At 68.0% G+C, this 11942-nt stretch overlaps 2 protein-coding genes across 5 annotated transcripts; both read right to left on the bottom strand.

Moving 5' to 3' along the window:
- Positions 1–1060: 1060 nt before the first annotated feature.
- Positions 1061–2544, bottom strand: RAX2 (retina and anterior neural fold homeobox 2). Its single transcript, XM_046684482.1, has 2 exons — positions 2093–2544; positions 1061–1509 (listed from the first exon to the last, which is right to left on the bottom strand). The coding sequence occupies exons 1-2, from the start codon at positions 2306–2308 to the stop codon at positions 1171–1173; spliced, it is 555 nt and encodes a 184-aa protein (XP_046540438.1). The 5' UTR covers positions 2309–2544; the 3' UTR covers positions 1061–1170.
- A 2889-nt stretch (positions 2545–5433) lies between these two features.
- On the bottom strand, positions 5434–11859 carry MATK (megakaryocyte-associated tyrosine kinase). 4 transcript variants are annotated; one of them, XM_046686137.1, is made up of 13 exons: positions 11757–11859; positions 10472–10530; positions 9965–10078; positions 9763–9878; positions 9467–9686; positions 8920–9013; positions 7647–7712; positions 7061–7160; positions 6903–6987; positions 6742–6815; positions 6418–6613; positions 5918–6004; positions 5434–5833 (listed from the first exon to the last, which is right to left on the bottom strand). In XM_046686137.1, exons 2-13 carry the CDS (start codon positions 10478–10480, stop codon positions 5594–5596), a joined length of 1401 nt encoding a protein of 466 aa, XP_046542093.1. In that variant the 5' UTR covers positions 10481–10530; positions 11757–11859; the 3' UTR covers positions 5434–5593. The 4 variants fall into 4 exon arrangements, with proteins under 4 accessions (XP_046542093.1, XP_046542094.1, XP_046542090.1 ...); XM_046686138.1 differs by lacking the exon at positions 11757–11859 and adding an exon at positions 10767–10805; XM_046686134.1 differs by lacking the exon at positions 11757–11859 and having other exon boundaries at positions 10472–10729.
- Between the last annotated feature and the right edge of the window lie 83 nt (positions 11860–11942).

The following is an 11942-nucleotide window of genomic DNA, read 5'->3' as shown; positions in this document are numbered from 1 at the left end:
CTCCAGGTCTCTGCTCTGGGGTCACTTTGTCCACGAGGTGTCCCCTGACCGCCTATTAAATTGCAGCCCTGCACGACCAGTTGTCGTCCTGGTTTTATTTTCCCTCTAGGACTTGTCACCAGCTCGCGGTTTGGGTTTTACTTATTTATTTTTTTAATCGTGCTTTTTGTCTCTCCCACTGGAGTGGCAGCTCGGTCAGGGCAGGGGTCTTTGTTCTGTTCACCATCCCGTCCCTGTCGCATGTTGGATGGATGGTGGATGGCTGGATGGGTTGGCCCGGCCGCCGCAGCGTCACCACGACATGGGCCCAGGGCCCGTGTGCTGCCATCTGAGGCTGGAGGTGAGCAAGCCGGCTGTGGGCCCCGCGGGTGTGGATGTGGCCTGAGGGCCGGAAGTGAGCCTGTGGTCGCTTCCTGGACGCAGCCCGGAGGGGGCGGGGTGCCGGCCGCTTGCAGCTTCTGCCCCTGTGTCCCCCTCCCCCTCCTGCTCTGACCGGGGCTGCCTGTCCCCTGAGGAGACGCCCCGTTGTGCTGGCACCGGTCACACCCCATTCCTTGCCCCCAGCAGCCTCGTGTCCTGAGTCCAGCCCGGCCCCGGGTAGGGCGGCCGTCTTGCCCTCATGAGCCCCGGGAGACACGGCTGGGTTGGCCTCGCTGGGCTGGGGGACGTGACGGGGTCTGTGGTGGGGTGGGGGGACAGAAGCCACACCTGGGTACCTGGAGGGAGCAGGGACGGGCGGTATTCCCCCAGCGTCACCTGCCTCTGCCTGCGTGTCCCCCGTGAGCGCCCAGCAGGGGTCCCACCGCTTCGCACGCCCACAGGGACCCAGCGCCGTGCCTGGCGGGACCGGGTCGGCAACGAGTTTGGAAACGGCTCCGTCCACTCCCGGCCGTGCGACCTCAGGAACCTGGGTGGGAGATGAGCAGGGGGCACGTAGAGAATCAGCGTCCCGTGGCTCCTGAGGCCCCAGAACGGGCAGAGGGTGCCCCGAGGCCAGCCGGGGGTGGGGGACCCGGCGCGGGAGGCCACTGACGGACAGGGAGGGTGGGACACGGAGGCCCCAAGCCTTGCTCTGCAGCAGCGGTCTGGTCTGGTGGCCGGGCCGCTCTGTGACCAGGCTGTGGCCGCTGTCCCCGGGAGGTCGCAGGCCCTGGTGACAGGGCGGACGGCTCAGGCCGGGGGCCAGGCCCTGTCTAGCGCCTGCGCGTGCTCCTTGGCCAGCAGCCGCAGCGACGCCTCCTCCAGCGCGAAGCCGTCAGAGAAGGCGGGCCCGAAGGCATGGGGTGCGAAGGTCGCCTGCAGCCCGGGGCCGGGGCCCAGGAGGCGTGGCAGGCCCGGCCCGGCAGGGGGCCCGGGGCCCAGCCAGGGCTCCAGGGGCAGCGGCACGGCCGGAGGGCGGGCGAACGGCAGGGCTGGGGCCTCGGGGAGCCTCGGGGCTGCCACGGCCCCGGAGCCGGACTCCAGACGCTCCTGGCGGCGCCACTTGGCCCGGCGGTTCTGGAACCACACCTGGAGGCGGCGAGAGGGGTGCTCCCAGCTCAGGGCCATCGGGGCGCAGCTAGGCCACTCTTCCCCACCTGTGGCGTCCCTCCCCACCTCTCAGGGTGCTGCCTGCTGTCTAGCCTGACTCCCTCGTGCTGCAGCGCCTCAAGGACATGGCCATCTTCAGGGCGGGACCCCTGCCACCTGGCTCCCACCGCATCAGCCCCCGAGGCTTTTTGGAATCCAGTCCCTCCTTCCCATTCTCTCTGCCTGGGCCCCCTCGGGCTCCCGGCTCTCAGGCCCCAGGCATGAGGTCCAAGCCACTCGGCTCGACATTCGAGGCCCTTCACGAGCTCTTTCTCAGCCCCATGCTCTGCCTCCCCTTCCACCGCCGCCCACCCAGCTCAGCGGAAGCACCTCCAATTTACTGCTGCCACATCTCTGCACAAGCTGTTCTGGATGCCTAGGAAAACGCCCCTTCTCCTTCCCAGCGGCAAACTCCTACTCCAACATCAAGGCCCCAGCCCTGCATCTCCTCCTCCAGGAGGCCTTCCCGGTTTCTCTTCGGGCCACAGCCTGGGAGGGTCCCCGGGTGGCGGGACGCCCTCACCTGCACGCGCACCTCGGGCAGGTGCACCTTGGCCGCCAGCTCCTCGCGGCTGTAGACGTCCGGGTAGTGGGAGGCCTCGAAGGCCCGCTCGAGCTGGTGCAGCTGGTAGGTGGTGAAGGTGGTACGGTTGCGCCGGTGCTGCTTCTTGGGGGCCTCCTCGCCCGGCCCCGGGGCCCCGCCCTCCGCCGCCGGCCCCTCGCCCGCGCTCAGGAACATGCTCCTCCGCGCCCCCGCCTGGCGGGGCGGCAGCGCCACGGATGGGGTGGGACCGCGGGAGGGACGGCCGGCCGGGCAGGCGGGGAGGGGCCCGCGGTCCCCGTCGGCGTCCCCGTCAACCTCGGACTCTCTGTCTCCACCTCCTTCCCTGTTGATGCCTCCGCGTCTGGCTCCCTACATCTCTGTCCGTCTGTCTGTCTGTCTGTCTCCCTGTCTGGGACCCAGGACGCGGAGGCTGGGACGCTGCCCCCACAGCTCCCTCCCCCGCCGCCCGCGCAGCGCTCACGGCCTGGCAGCCCCTCCTGGGCCGCGGGATCCAGCGTCCACGGGGCTCCGCCCGGTGGCCCGAGGGGGGGCCCTGGGGAGGATTAGCCCGGTGATTAACTGAGCCTCCCGGGGAGGGCAGCCCGGCGGAGGGCTGGGGCCGTGGGGTGGGGGACACGTCAGCCTGGGCCTGCCACCCTCGCTGTAGGACACCAACAAGGGCCCGCTTCTCTGGGCCTCAGTTTCCCTAGCTGTGACACCAGGACTCAGCCCTGGAGCTCTCACGCGGACTCCACACAGTGAATGGTATGCAGTCAGTGCTTACTGAGTGTCCAGTTATGGTTTTTATCAGCTGGGGCCAGAAGAAGGCCCTCTCAGACTCACAGATGTCAACGGGGTTGGGGAAGCTGAGGTCCCAGGAGGTGAAGGCAGTTCCAGGTGACTTCCCGGGCACTGAGTAGGGCAGGGCGTAGGGGGCATTTTAGCTGGGTTTTGAGGGATGAATAGAAGTTCACTCCATTCTCTCAGTCAACATGTGATGGAGCCCTGACTGTGGACCAGGTACTGTCCACAGTAGGGAACAAAACACAAACCTTGGAGCTGACATCCTAGTGGAAGAGACAGACAACCAGCAACTACACCAGGAAAATGCAGCTGCTGGTGGTCGGAGGCCTAGTGAGGACATTCAGGCCGGGGAGGGACGGGGCACGCAGGGTGGGCTGCTCTTTTAAGGATCTGGATGGGGATCTACTGGGAGCCGCGGGGGGTGTGGGGCAGGGGAGGGACACGGGCGGACGGCATTTGGGACGAGAATCTATTGTGGGCAAGATGGAGGCCGGGAGGATGCAGAGGCCTGGTCAGGGCCATGGGGATGGCGGGGGGCACGGGGGACAGGAGAGCAGTTCCGCGGGGACAAAGTTTGGGGAGGAGGAGCGGGCGATACGCAGGCCCGTCTGAGGGCAGGTGGATGATGGGATTGTCACGGGGGCGGGGGCCCGAGAGTCGGCACAGGTTCCAGGGGAAGCCCCCCAGGCCGGCCTGCCAACCCCCCAATCCGAGGAGCCTGGGGGCTCAGGAAGGGGGCGCCCCGAAAGCCGAGAGGAGAGGGGTGGGGGGTGGGGGCTCCTGGACTTGGTGACAGGACGGGAGGGCGGCTGCCCGGCCCTGTGGGACAGGAGTAGATCCTTCGGGAACGTTGGCTTCGCGGGGAGAGACACACGGAACAGCTGGTAGAAAAGGGGCGAGGGGCCTGGAGGAGGAGCCGCTGTGGCTCCCGCTGGCCCAGGAAGGAGGGGACTTGGGTAGGGGAGGCCCCCGACCCCCTGAGCGCCGGCGGGAGGGCTCCCTAGGGTGCCCCCTCTAAGGTGGGCTCAGCCGGCGGCGGCCGGGGGGAGCAAGGCCTGTGGCTGGGGGACAAATCCCCTAATTGCTTCATCACTTTAAAACATGAACGTGCTGCTCTGTTCTCAGGCCCCAATTAGCTAATTGGCCACAGTGGGGGGGTGGGGGGGCTTAAGAGGCCGCGGGAGGGATGGGGCATCAGGCCTGGGGGCTTTGGCGACTTAGCGGGAGGGACGGGCTGAAGATGCAGACGCTGTGTCAGCTTAAAGGGCCGGATTAGGGGTGGCGCCGGGGCGCAGGCGGCCCCCCCGCTGGACTCGTGAGGCCAGGCCACTCTCAGCCCCTCTGGCCGCCCACCCTTCCTGTCTCCCCCAGGAACAGACACTAAACCCCTTTGGGTGCTGTTGGGGAAACTGAGGCCAGAGAATGGGCAGTGCCTCAGGGGCACAGCAGGAGATCCGCAGGACCTTGGGGCGTTTCTCCAGCTCAGGCTCAGCTTGGCAGGATTGGGGGGTGCGGGGGGGTGAGGGTCAGCCCTGGGGAGGGCGTGCTGTGGCCTGTGTCCCCTCCCTAGCTCAGGGGGTCCCGGGGTGGGGACCACGCCCAGCCTGGCCCCAGACCCCCTCTGGGCCTCCTGGAGGCTGCCAGGCTGGAAGCGTGAACTGAGAGGGGTGGCTGACGGTCAGAGTCATAAACGGGCGCCAGCTGCATGCGCTCAGCCCTCCACTGTGTGAGCCCCTGGGGTCCTCACCCCCCACCCCGGGAAGAGACGCCTGACCACAGAGGAGGCTGCCAGGGCCTGGCAGGGGGACCAAGCGCCAGTTTGCCAGGGACTGTTCCAGCTTTAGCACTAATGTCCCCCGTCCTGGAAACACCCGATGTCCGGGATGGTTGGTGACTACATGCTGGGGCCACAAAGCCGGGGTGCAAAGGATCCGAAGCTGGTGGTGCAAGCCAGAGGCCCAGCACCCAAGTGAGGGGACGAGAGAGGCAGGGTCCGGGACAGGCCACACAGCGGGCGTTTCTCAGCGAGCCCCCCAGAGGCCCCGGGCCAGGCTGTTGGGTTGTGACAGTAGGACGACGCAGGTGGCTGTCCCAGAGCGTCCCCTGGGGGGAATGACGCTGCAGGGGCAGACCCTCTCGGGGCATGGGGCTCGGACCCCCGCGGCCACTGGCATTCTCCCAGAGCCCTTTGTGCCTGGGACCCCAAGGGTCAGGGCGGGTCCTGACCACTGAACCGGCCCCCACGGGTGGCCCGCAGTGGGTGCCGTGGGTGATGGCCAGTGGGTCCACAGTGGCTGTGCTCCCCGGCCCAGAGCATCTCCTGGCCCCATCCTGGGGAGCTGTGTCCCCACGGTGGCTGCGAGGTCCCAGCGGGGGGCAGCCCTCAGTGGGCAGATGCCCCAGCAGGCAGGTCGCCCAGGCTCAGTAGCAGGGGCCCCAGGGTGGTGAGGACACCGGGGTCGCAGAGAGACGCAGACACCCAGTCCTCAGAACCGGTCTTTATGGAGCCGCCAACCCTCAGGGCTGAGGTCCGCGGGCTGCCGAGCCCCCAGGCCAGCCGGCCCCTGCGCCGTGAGCCGGGCGGGCACCTCACGGGTCCCGACCCTCCTCGGGCCGGCACGCAGCCCCACCCGTGCCCCCCACGACCTCGGTCCTCCAGGCCTGGCCGCTGGGCAGTCAGGGCTCCTGGTCGCGGGGCAAGGTGGACCCGTCCGCGTCCTGCGCCCCCGCGGGGGCCGAGGCACTGGCGGTGCGCAGCTCCCGGGCCAGCTTCTCGGCCAGTTTGCGGAAGGGCGGCCGGCGGGCGGGCTCGGCCTCCCAGCAGCTGCCCATGAGCGCGTGCACGGGGCCCGGGCAGCCCTCGGGGGGCTCCATGCGGTAGCCCTTTTCCACGGCCTCCGACACCTCCTTCAGCGACTGCGGGCAGAGCGCACGCGGTGGGCCCGGGCGCACGGCCACGCCCCGACCGCACAGGACCCCGCACCCCCCGACCCCGCTCACCATCTTGGGGTACGGAGCCCGGCCGTAGGAGAAGACCTCCCAGAGCAGGACCCCGAAACTCCAGACGTCCGACTTGCTAGAGAACTTCTGCGGGGCAGAGACCAGGTTGAGGAGGGACCCCGGCCTCGGCTCCAGCCCCTGCTCCCTCCAGGAAGGCCCCCTGGGCTGACCTTTGCTCTCTGGTCTCTTCCCAACAGACTCCTCCCCGAGGCCCCCCCATCCAAGCAGAGCTCAGACCCTCTGCTCAGATCCAGAGCACGAGGTAGGCCTGCTTCCTCCTGCCCTCAGCCTGGGTCCGAGTCTCTTTCAGAAGTGGGGAAACCGAGGCCCAGACAGGGTCACACAAGGGAGAGGCCAGACGGGGCTAAAAGGAACAAGTACGGGCCAAGTGCTCGCTGGTGAGGCAAACTTCCTTTGGAGGTTCAGAGAGGCCAAGAGACATGCCCAGGGTCACACAGCACAGCTGGGGCTCCCAGGGCCCTGGGACGAGGGGGGCTCACCCCGTGTTTGAGAGCCTCGGGCGCCGTCCACTTGACCGGCAGCCGGCTGGAATCCAGCCCCTTCCGCTCGGCCTTGGCCAGGCCGAAGTCGCTGACCTTGGCCACCAGGTCCTCGGAAATGAGGATGTTGCGGGCGGCGAGGTCCCGGTGCACCAGCTTCTTGCTCTCCAGGTATTCCATGCCCTCGGCCACGTGCCTAGAGAGGGGCCAGGCACGTGCGCTGGGGTGGCTGGTCACAAACCCGGAAGGCCTGGCTCCTCCCCGCTCTGTGCCTCAGTTTCCCCATGACCTCGGGAAGCCCCCCAGCCCCGGAGCCCCACTCACAGGGAAAACTGCAGGAGCTGCGGGGTGTTGACCAGGGCCCGGCCCCGCGTCCGTAGGAAGTTCACGAGGTTGCCCTGGGGGGGAGACATGGTGGGGGGGGGGGGGGGGGTCTCGAGGCTGCTCGGCCGGCGCCCCCCGCCCGCAGCCCGGGCGCCGCCCACCTTGCTCACGTGCTCCATGACAATGAACAGCCCCTGGTGCAGGATCACGCCCAGCAGCCGCACCAGGTTCTTGTGCTGCATCTTCCTGGGGGCGGCAGCGGGTGAGGGCGCGGCCGGGACCCCCGACCCGGGACGCCCGCCCCGACCCCGGCACTCACGTCATGACCGCCGTCTCGTCCAGGAAGGCCTGAGCCGTCACGTCGCACTTGATGTTCTTCACGGCCACCTTCTGGCCCAGGTACTCGCCCTGCAGGACGGCTGGGGGCGGGGGGCGCGGGCCCGGGATCAGGACCCTAGAGACACGCGGACACGCCCACCGCGCGGACACCCCCGCGGCCGCCCGGAGACCCGCCCCTACGCGCCGCAAACCCCAGATCGCAGAGAATCAGCTAAGCCTAAGGGGTCTGCAAACTGCGGCCCTCGGGCCACGTCCAGTCCCGACGCCACTTTTTTGCGAGGCCTGCGAGCTCCGAGTGGCTTTCCCATTTTTAAATGGTTGAAACGATCGAAACAGTAATAATGTTTCGCGCCACGAGCAAATGACATGAAATTCACGTTGGTGTCAATAAAGTTTTATTGGCACATGGCCACGCCCACTCGCTCCCCTGCCGTCTGCGGCTGTCCATCAGCAGAGCGGAGCATGCGCACAGGCCGCCCACCGCGCGCCCCGCCCTGCACGGAGTCGGTCGGCAGCCCCCCGAACCTAAGCCCGCGCCCCCCTCACCGCCCCCGCGCCCCCCTCACCTCCGAACTCGCCCTCGCCGATCTGCGCTCCCAGCGTCAGATGCTGCAGGTCCAGCAACCAGCCGGCTGCGGGGCGGGGACCCGGTCAGAGGGGCGACGGGCTCCCCTGGCCCCGCCTCGGGGCTCCACCTGGCGACACCAGGCGTCTCCACCGCGCCTCGGCCGGGGGCACCCCACCCCTGGTTCCAGGGATGGGAGTCCAGAGCAACAGAGGCCACCGCTCAGGGCCGCCCTGTCTCCTCCACCTGGAGGCTGTGTCCGTGCAGATACCTCGTGGGCCCCTCCCTTTACAGTCCTTTATCTCTGGCCACCCAGGGACACGCACAGAGCAAAAAAGACAACAGATGTGGAGACTCGGAAAGCTTCTGGAAGGTTCCAGAATCTCCCAGGGCTCTAAGTCGTCATCTGGGCTGTGGCCTCCCTGATCCTTTATCTCAAGCACAGCTGTGTTCTCCCCTCCAGCAGGTTCGGTAGGCCTCCTCCTCTTCCTCCCCAGATACCCCCGGAAAATCACGAGCCCTTAGGTACAATCGGGCACGGTGACACCAGCCTCCACCCAGGCACCATCCCCAAGGGGCCACTGCATCCAAGAAGACAGCCACGGTCATCGGGTTCAAAAGGGTGGCCGTGGGAGGGCGCATTCGCTTCGGGTCTCCAGTATGGAGGATTTCACTACTCGGGGACTGGACAAGCATTTCAGGTGGAGGGAACAGAAGGCACAGTGGCACAGAGGCAATAAGAAATGAGGAACCACAGCCCAGGGGGGCATGGAGGAAGGGCCCTGCAGAGGAGGCAGGAAAGGTGGCTCAGACACAAGAAGAAGTTCTGGAAGGCCGGGGAGCTGCTGGCCTCCCTCCTTTAAGCATGAGAGCAGCGTGGGTGGAATTTCTTTGTGGGGACAGGGGCAGAGGTTGAGAGGAAGTGGGACCCCCCCCTCCAGGAAGAAGGTGGTTTGATGGGAAGGCCGAGGCTGGCCTGTGGGGGCGGGGTGCAGATTTAACAGGTGTTAGAACCTAGTGGTGGAGGGGATGTGGGAGGGTGGGCGGGTCAAGGCTCTGAGCCAGGTTTCAGGCTCAGGGGACAGGGCGGATGATGGGGACACGGGAGAAGCAGCAGGTGTGGGACCCGCTCGGCATCGACCCGAGGGCTGCTCAGGTCTCCTCACCGTGCCAGGCGCGGGGACCTGTTCAGGGGAGGTGGCCCTGGCCACATGCCAGGCCCCGGGGCCCCCTCCCCAGGCCGTGCCAGCATGGGAGAGGAGGGGGTGGCTCACCCTTGGCCAGCTCCTCCTCCGCCGACTTGGTGCCCTGCTTCCTCTTGGGTTTCACGAGCTTCGTGCAGATGGCCCCCTTGTCCTTGCTGTAATGCTGCCGGATGCGCAGGGCAGAGGCAGTGTGAGCGCGATCCCGGGGGGGGGGGGGTGGGGGGGGGGCCTGCATCCCGTCCCCCTCCCCAGGGGCCTCTGGGTGGGGGGCCAGGAGGAGAGGGCTTGGTTCCCACAGGATGCGTTGGGCTGGTTTCCATGGAAACGGAAAGGATGCAGGCGAGGAGGAAACAGGAGGATCCCGGGGAGGGGGCTCTGCATTGATGTCAACTTGCAGGTTCCTGGGGGTCCCCAGAGGAGCCGCCCAGTCCCTGGAGGTGGGACCCAGCGGCCTCAGACCTCCTGTAGGGTCGGTGGTCCATGGAGGCCAGCCCCTGCATCTCCACACTGGGGAGCACGCAGCTCTGGGCGTCCCGGGTGCACCCGGCTGCCGGGATGGGGCGGCGCCCGGGGTCCCTCTGTCTCCACACCGGGGGTCGGGGCCGCGCGCGCGCACCTCCACCATGTCCATGAGGTTGCAGAAGCAGACGGCCTCGTCGATGGTCAGGTGGCCGTCGCGGTGCAGCACGCGGTAGTGGATGACGTCGCGGCCGAAGCTCACGCACAGCACGTAGTCGCCGGGGTGCCGCGCCGACTCGCGCACCAGGAACAGCCCGTCCTCGGGCGGCTGCAGCTGCTGCACCGCCTCCTGGCCCGAGATCTTGCCGTGGAACCACCTGCGGCCGGCGGGAGGGCGCGCTGGGCCGGGCTGCCCGGGCCCCCGACCCCCGCCCCGGGCCGTCCCACACTCACGGCATGAGGCTGAGCTTGGGGTCCGCAGAGAGGGCCTCGCGCTCGCGCAGCGCGCCCGCCGCCAGCAGCCCCTCCTGCCCGCTGGCGTGGTGCTTGGCCCGGTACCAGCTCTTGCTCTGCGAGGAGGGAGCCAGGGGTCGGTGGGGGGGCTCCCAGCAGAGCCCTGTCCCCAAGCACCCCTGGGCCCTCGGCCACCGCTCACCTCGCAGGCCTCCAGGATGGTGACCACGTCGCCCTTTCGGAAGGCCAGCTCTCCCGGCTTGGGGCGCGTGTGCTCACACTTGGTGATGCATTGGGTGCCCGGGGCCCAGCGCCTCTGGGAGGAGGATGAGAGGGACAAGGGCACCGGGGGCATGAGGGACAAATGGGGAGAGAGAGAGGCCGAGAGGAGAGAGGACAGGAGGAAGAAGGAATGGAAATTGAGGAAGAGATGAGACACAGATGGAAAATTGGATGGAGACAGAGAAAAAGAGGGAGAGCGTGGGGAGCAGCCAGCAGAGAAATATTAGACGGCAAACCTAGGGGCCCAGGACCACAGGTCAAAGGTCGGGAGGAGAAGGCGAGAGAAATTCAACACTAAGGGACGGAGAAAGACTGGGCAGACACCGGTTAAAGGGGACCTGGGAGAGAGTCCAGCCCCCTGGGGAGCTGAGGTCCCTCCAGGGTGGGCTGAGCGGGAAGGGCTGGGGCCACAGGCTGGGGTGCTCACCGTTGGCATCCTGGCTGAGACGGGAGGGGGTGCTGGGTGCCGAGGAAGCGAGGGCTCACCTGGGGAGGGCCAGAGACCCGCTGGAGAGCCCAGACCCCAGCCGGGCTGGGCCCCGGGGACCAGTACTACCTCTCTGAGCCCAGCCAGGTGGAGGTGACAGCCGGGGGGCATCCCCTGGGGTGGGGACCAGGCCCTGGCTTCCCGATCCCCTGTGGGGAGGTGCTCTCTACCCAGGGGCGTTCCTTAGCAGAGTCGAAGCCATGAAACACCAGGAGGGAAAACCACAGAACCTCACCTCGCCATCATCCCCAAAGGGAAACTGAGGCACAAGGTGGGCAGAGAGCAAGTGGCCACAGGCTGGGGAGGGCGGAAGCGCCTGGCTCGGGCCCCAGCAGCCCGCACGGTGCGTGGGGAGCTCGGTGCCACCTAATCGAGGCTGGTTCTTCCTCTTTCTTGCTAAGTGGGAGCAGAGGATGACTCAAGGTCACTCCCGAGAATCGCTGACCCTGGGGGGGAGGGGGGCACGCAGCCCAGCTGGGCTCCTCGGGCTGCCAGCTGGGCCTCTCTGATCCCCCCACTGCGCCCCAGGAGGGACACACAAAGTGGCTCGCTGGTGCTGGGTGGGGGCATTTCACCCTGTCTCCAGCGTGGACCCCACGGCAGGGGTGGCTGGGGGGCTGAGCCTCTTTTTCCTGTATGCACCCCCCGGAAATCCCCAACCTCCTGTGTTCTCACACGCATACAGATCCACGTATGCACAAGCACACACAGAAACACACGGGGCGTGGACACAGGTGCCCCCAGCCACGCAGGGGTGCCAGCAGCAGCTCGATCCCCTAGAGACACGTGTGCACACCGTCCACACGTGTGTACACGCACACAGACGCTCGGACATCCGAAACGTGTGTACCTGTCCCCACCCCCCCCACACACACCCACGCTTGAACACCTGGGCGCCAGACTCAGGGCCACCCGCGCACGCACAGCGACACGCAGGGCCGCGCACACGCATCTCGGCCACACGCGCACACCCTCCACGTGGACGCGCGGATACACACACCCGGGACTCGTAGACGCGCACCCCCGCAGCCAGAAAAAGGCCCCCCACGCCGCGCCTGGTCGCCTCCAGCCACCGCCCGTCCCAGCCGCGTACCCGCCGCGCGCCCCGGACGCGCACCCTCGCGCGCACAGCGGCCCCTCCCGCGCACGCCCGGGGTCCCCCCAGAGTCCCCTGGTCCCCCCACTGCCCCACGGTCTCTCCCCCCAACCCCGCCGCCGCGCTCACCTGTTCAGGGGGCGCCCCTGGGCCGCACCCCGCGCCCGCCCCCAGGAGGGCTCCCGCGCGCCGGCTGCGCACCCCGAGGCGGCCTCGGCTGCACAACTTGGAGCAAGTTGCTCCGTTTCCTCATTTTGGGGGGGGGAGGAGGGCTGGGGTTGGGGGGAGCAGGAGGCGCGCGGCCTGGGAGGCCCC

This window comes from Equus quagga, chromosome 14, assembly GCF_021613505.1.
Source record: "Equus quagga isolate Etosha38 chromosome 14, UCLA_HA_Equagga_1.0, whole genome shotgun sequence".
In the NCBI taxonomy this organism is placed as follows: Eukaryota; Metazoa; Chordata; class Mammalia; order Perissodactyla; family Equidae; genus Equus; species Equus quagga.
This window is presented reverse-complemented; position numbering and strand designations above follow the sequence as displayed.

Excerpts from the sequence above, each read along its gene's own strand:
- MATK (XM_046686134.1), bottom strand. The coding sequence starts at position 10,642 with ATGCCCCCCGGCTGTCACCTCCACCTGGCTGGGCTCAGAGAGGTAGTA. Across the intron at positions 9,014-9,466 it reads ACCTCATGGACATGGTGGAG|CATTACAGCAAGGACAAGGG; the intron begins GTGCGCGCGCGC and ends CGCATCCGGCAG. Across the intron at positions 6,005-6,417 it reads CCGAGGCTCTCAAACACGGG|AAGTTCTCTAGCAAGTCGGA; the intron begins GTGAGCCCCCCT and ends TCTGCCCCGCAG.
- RAX2 (XM_046684482.1), bottom strand. The coding sequence starts at position 2,308 with ATGTTCCTGAGCGCGGGCGAGGGGCCGGCGGCGGAGGGCGGGGCCCCG. Across the intron at positions 1,510-2,092 it reads TGCCCGAGGTGCGCGTGCAG|GTGTGGTTCCAGAACCGCCG; the intron begins GTGAGGGCGTCC and ends CGCCGCCTCCAG.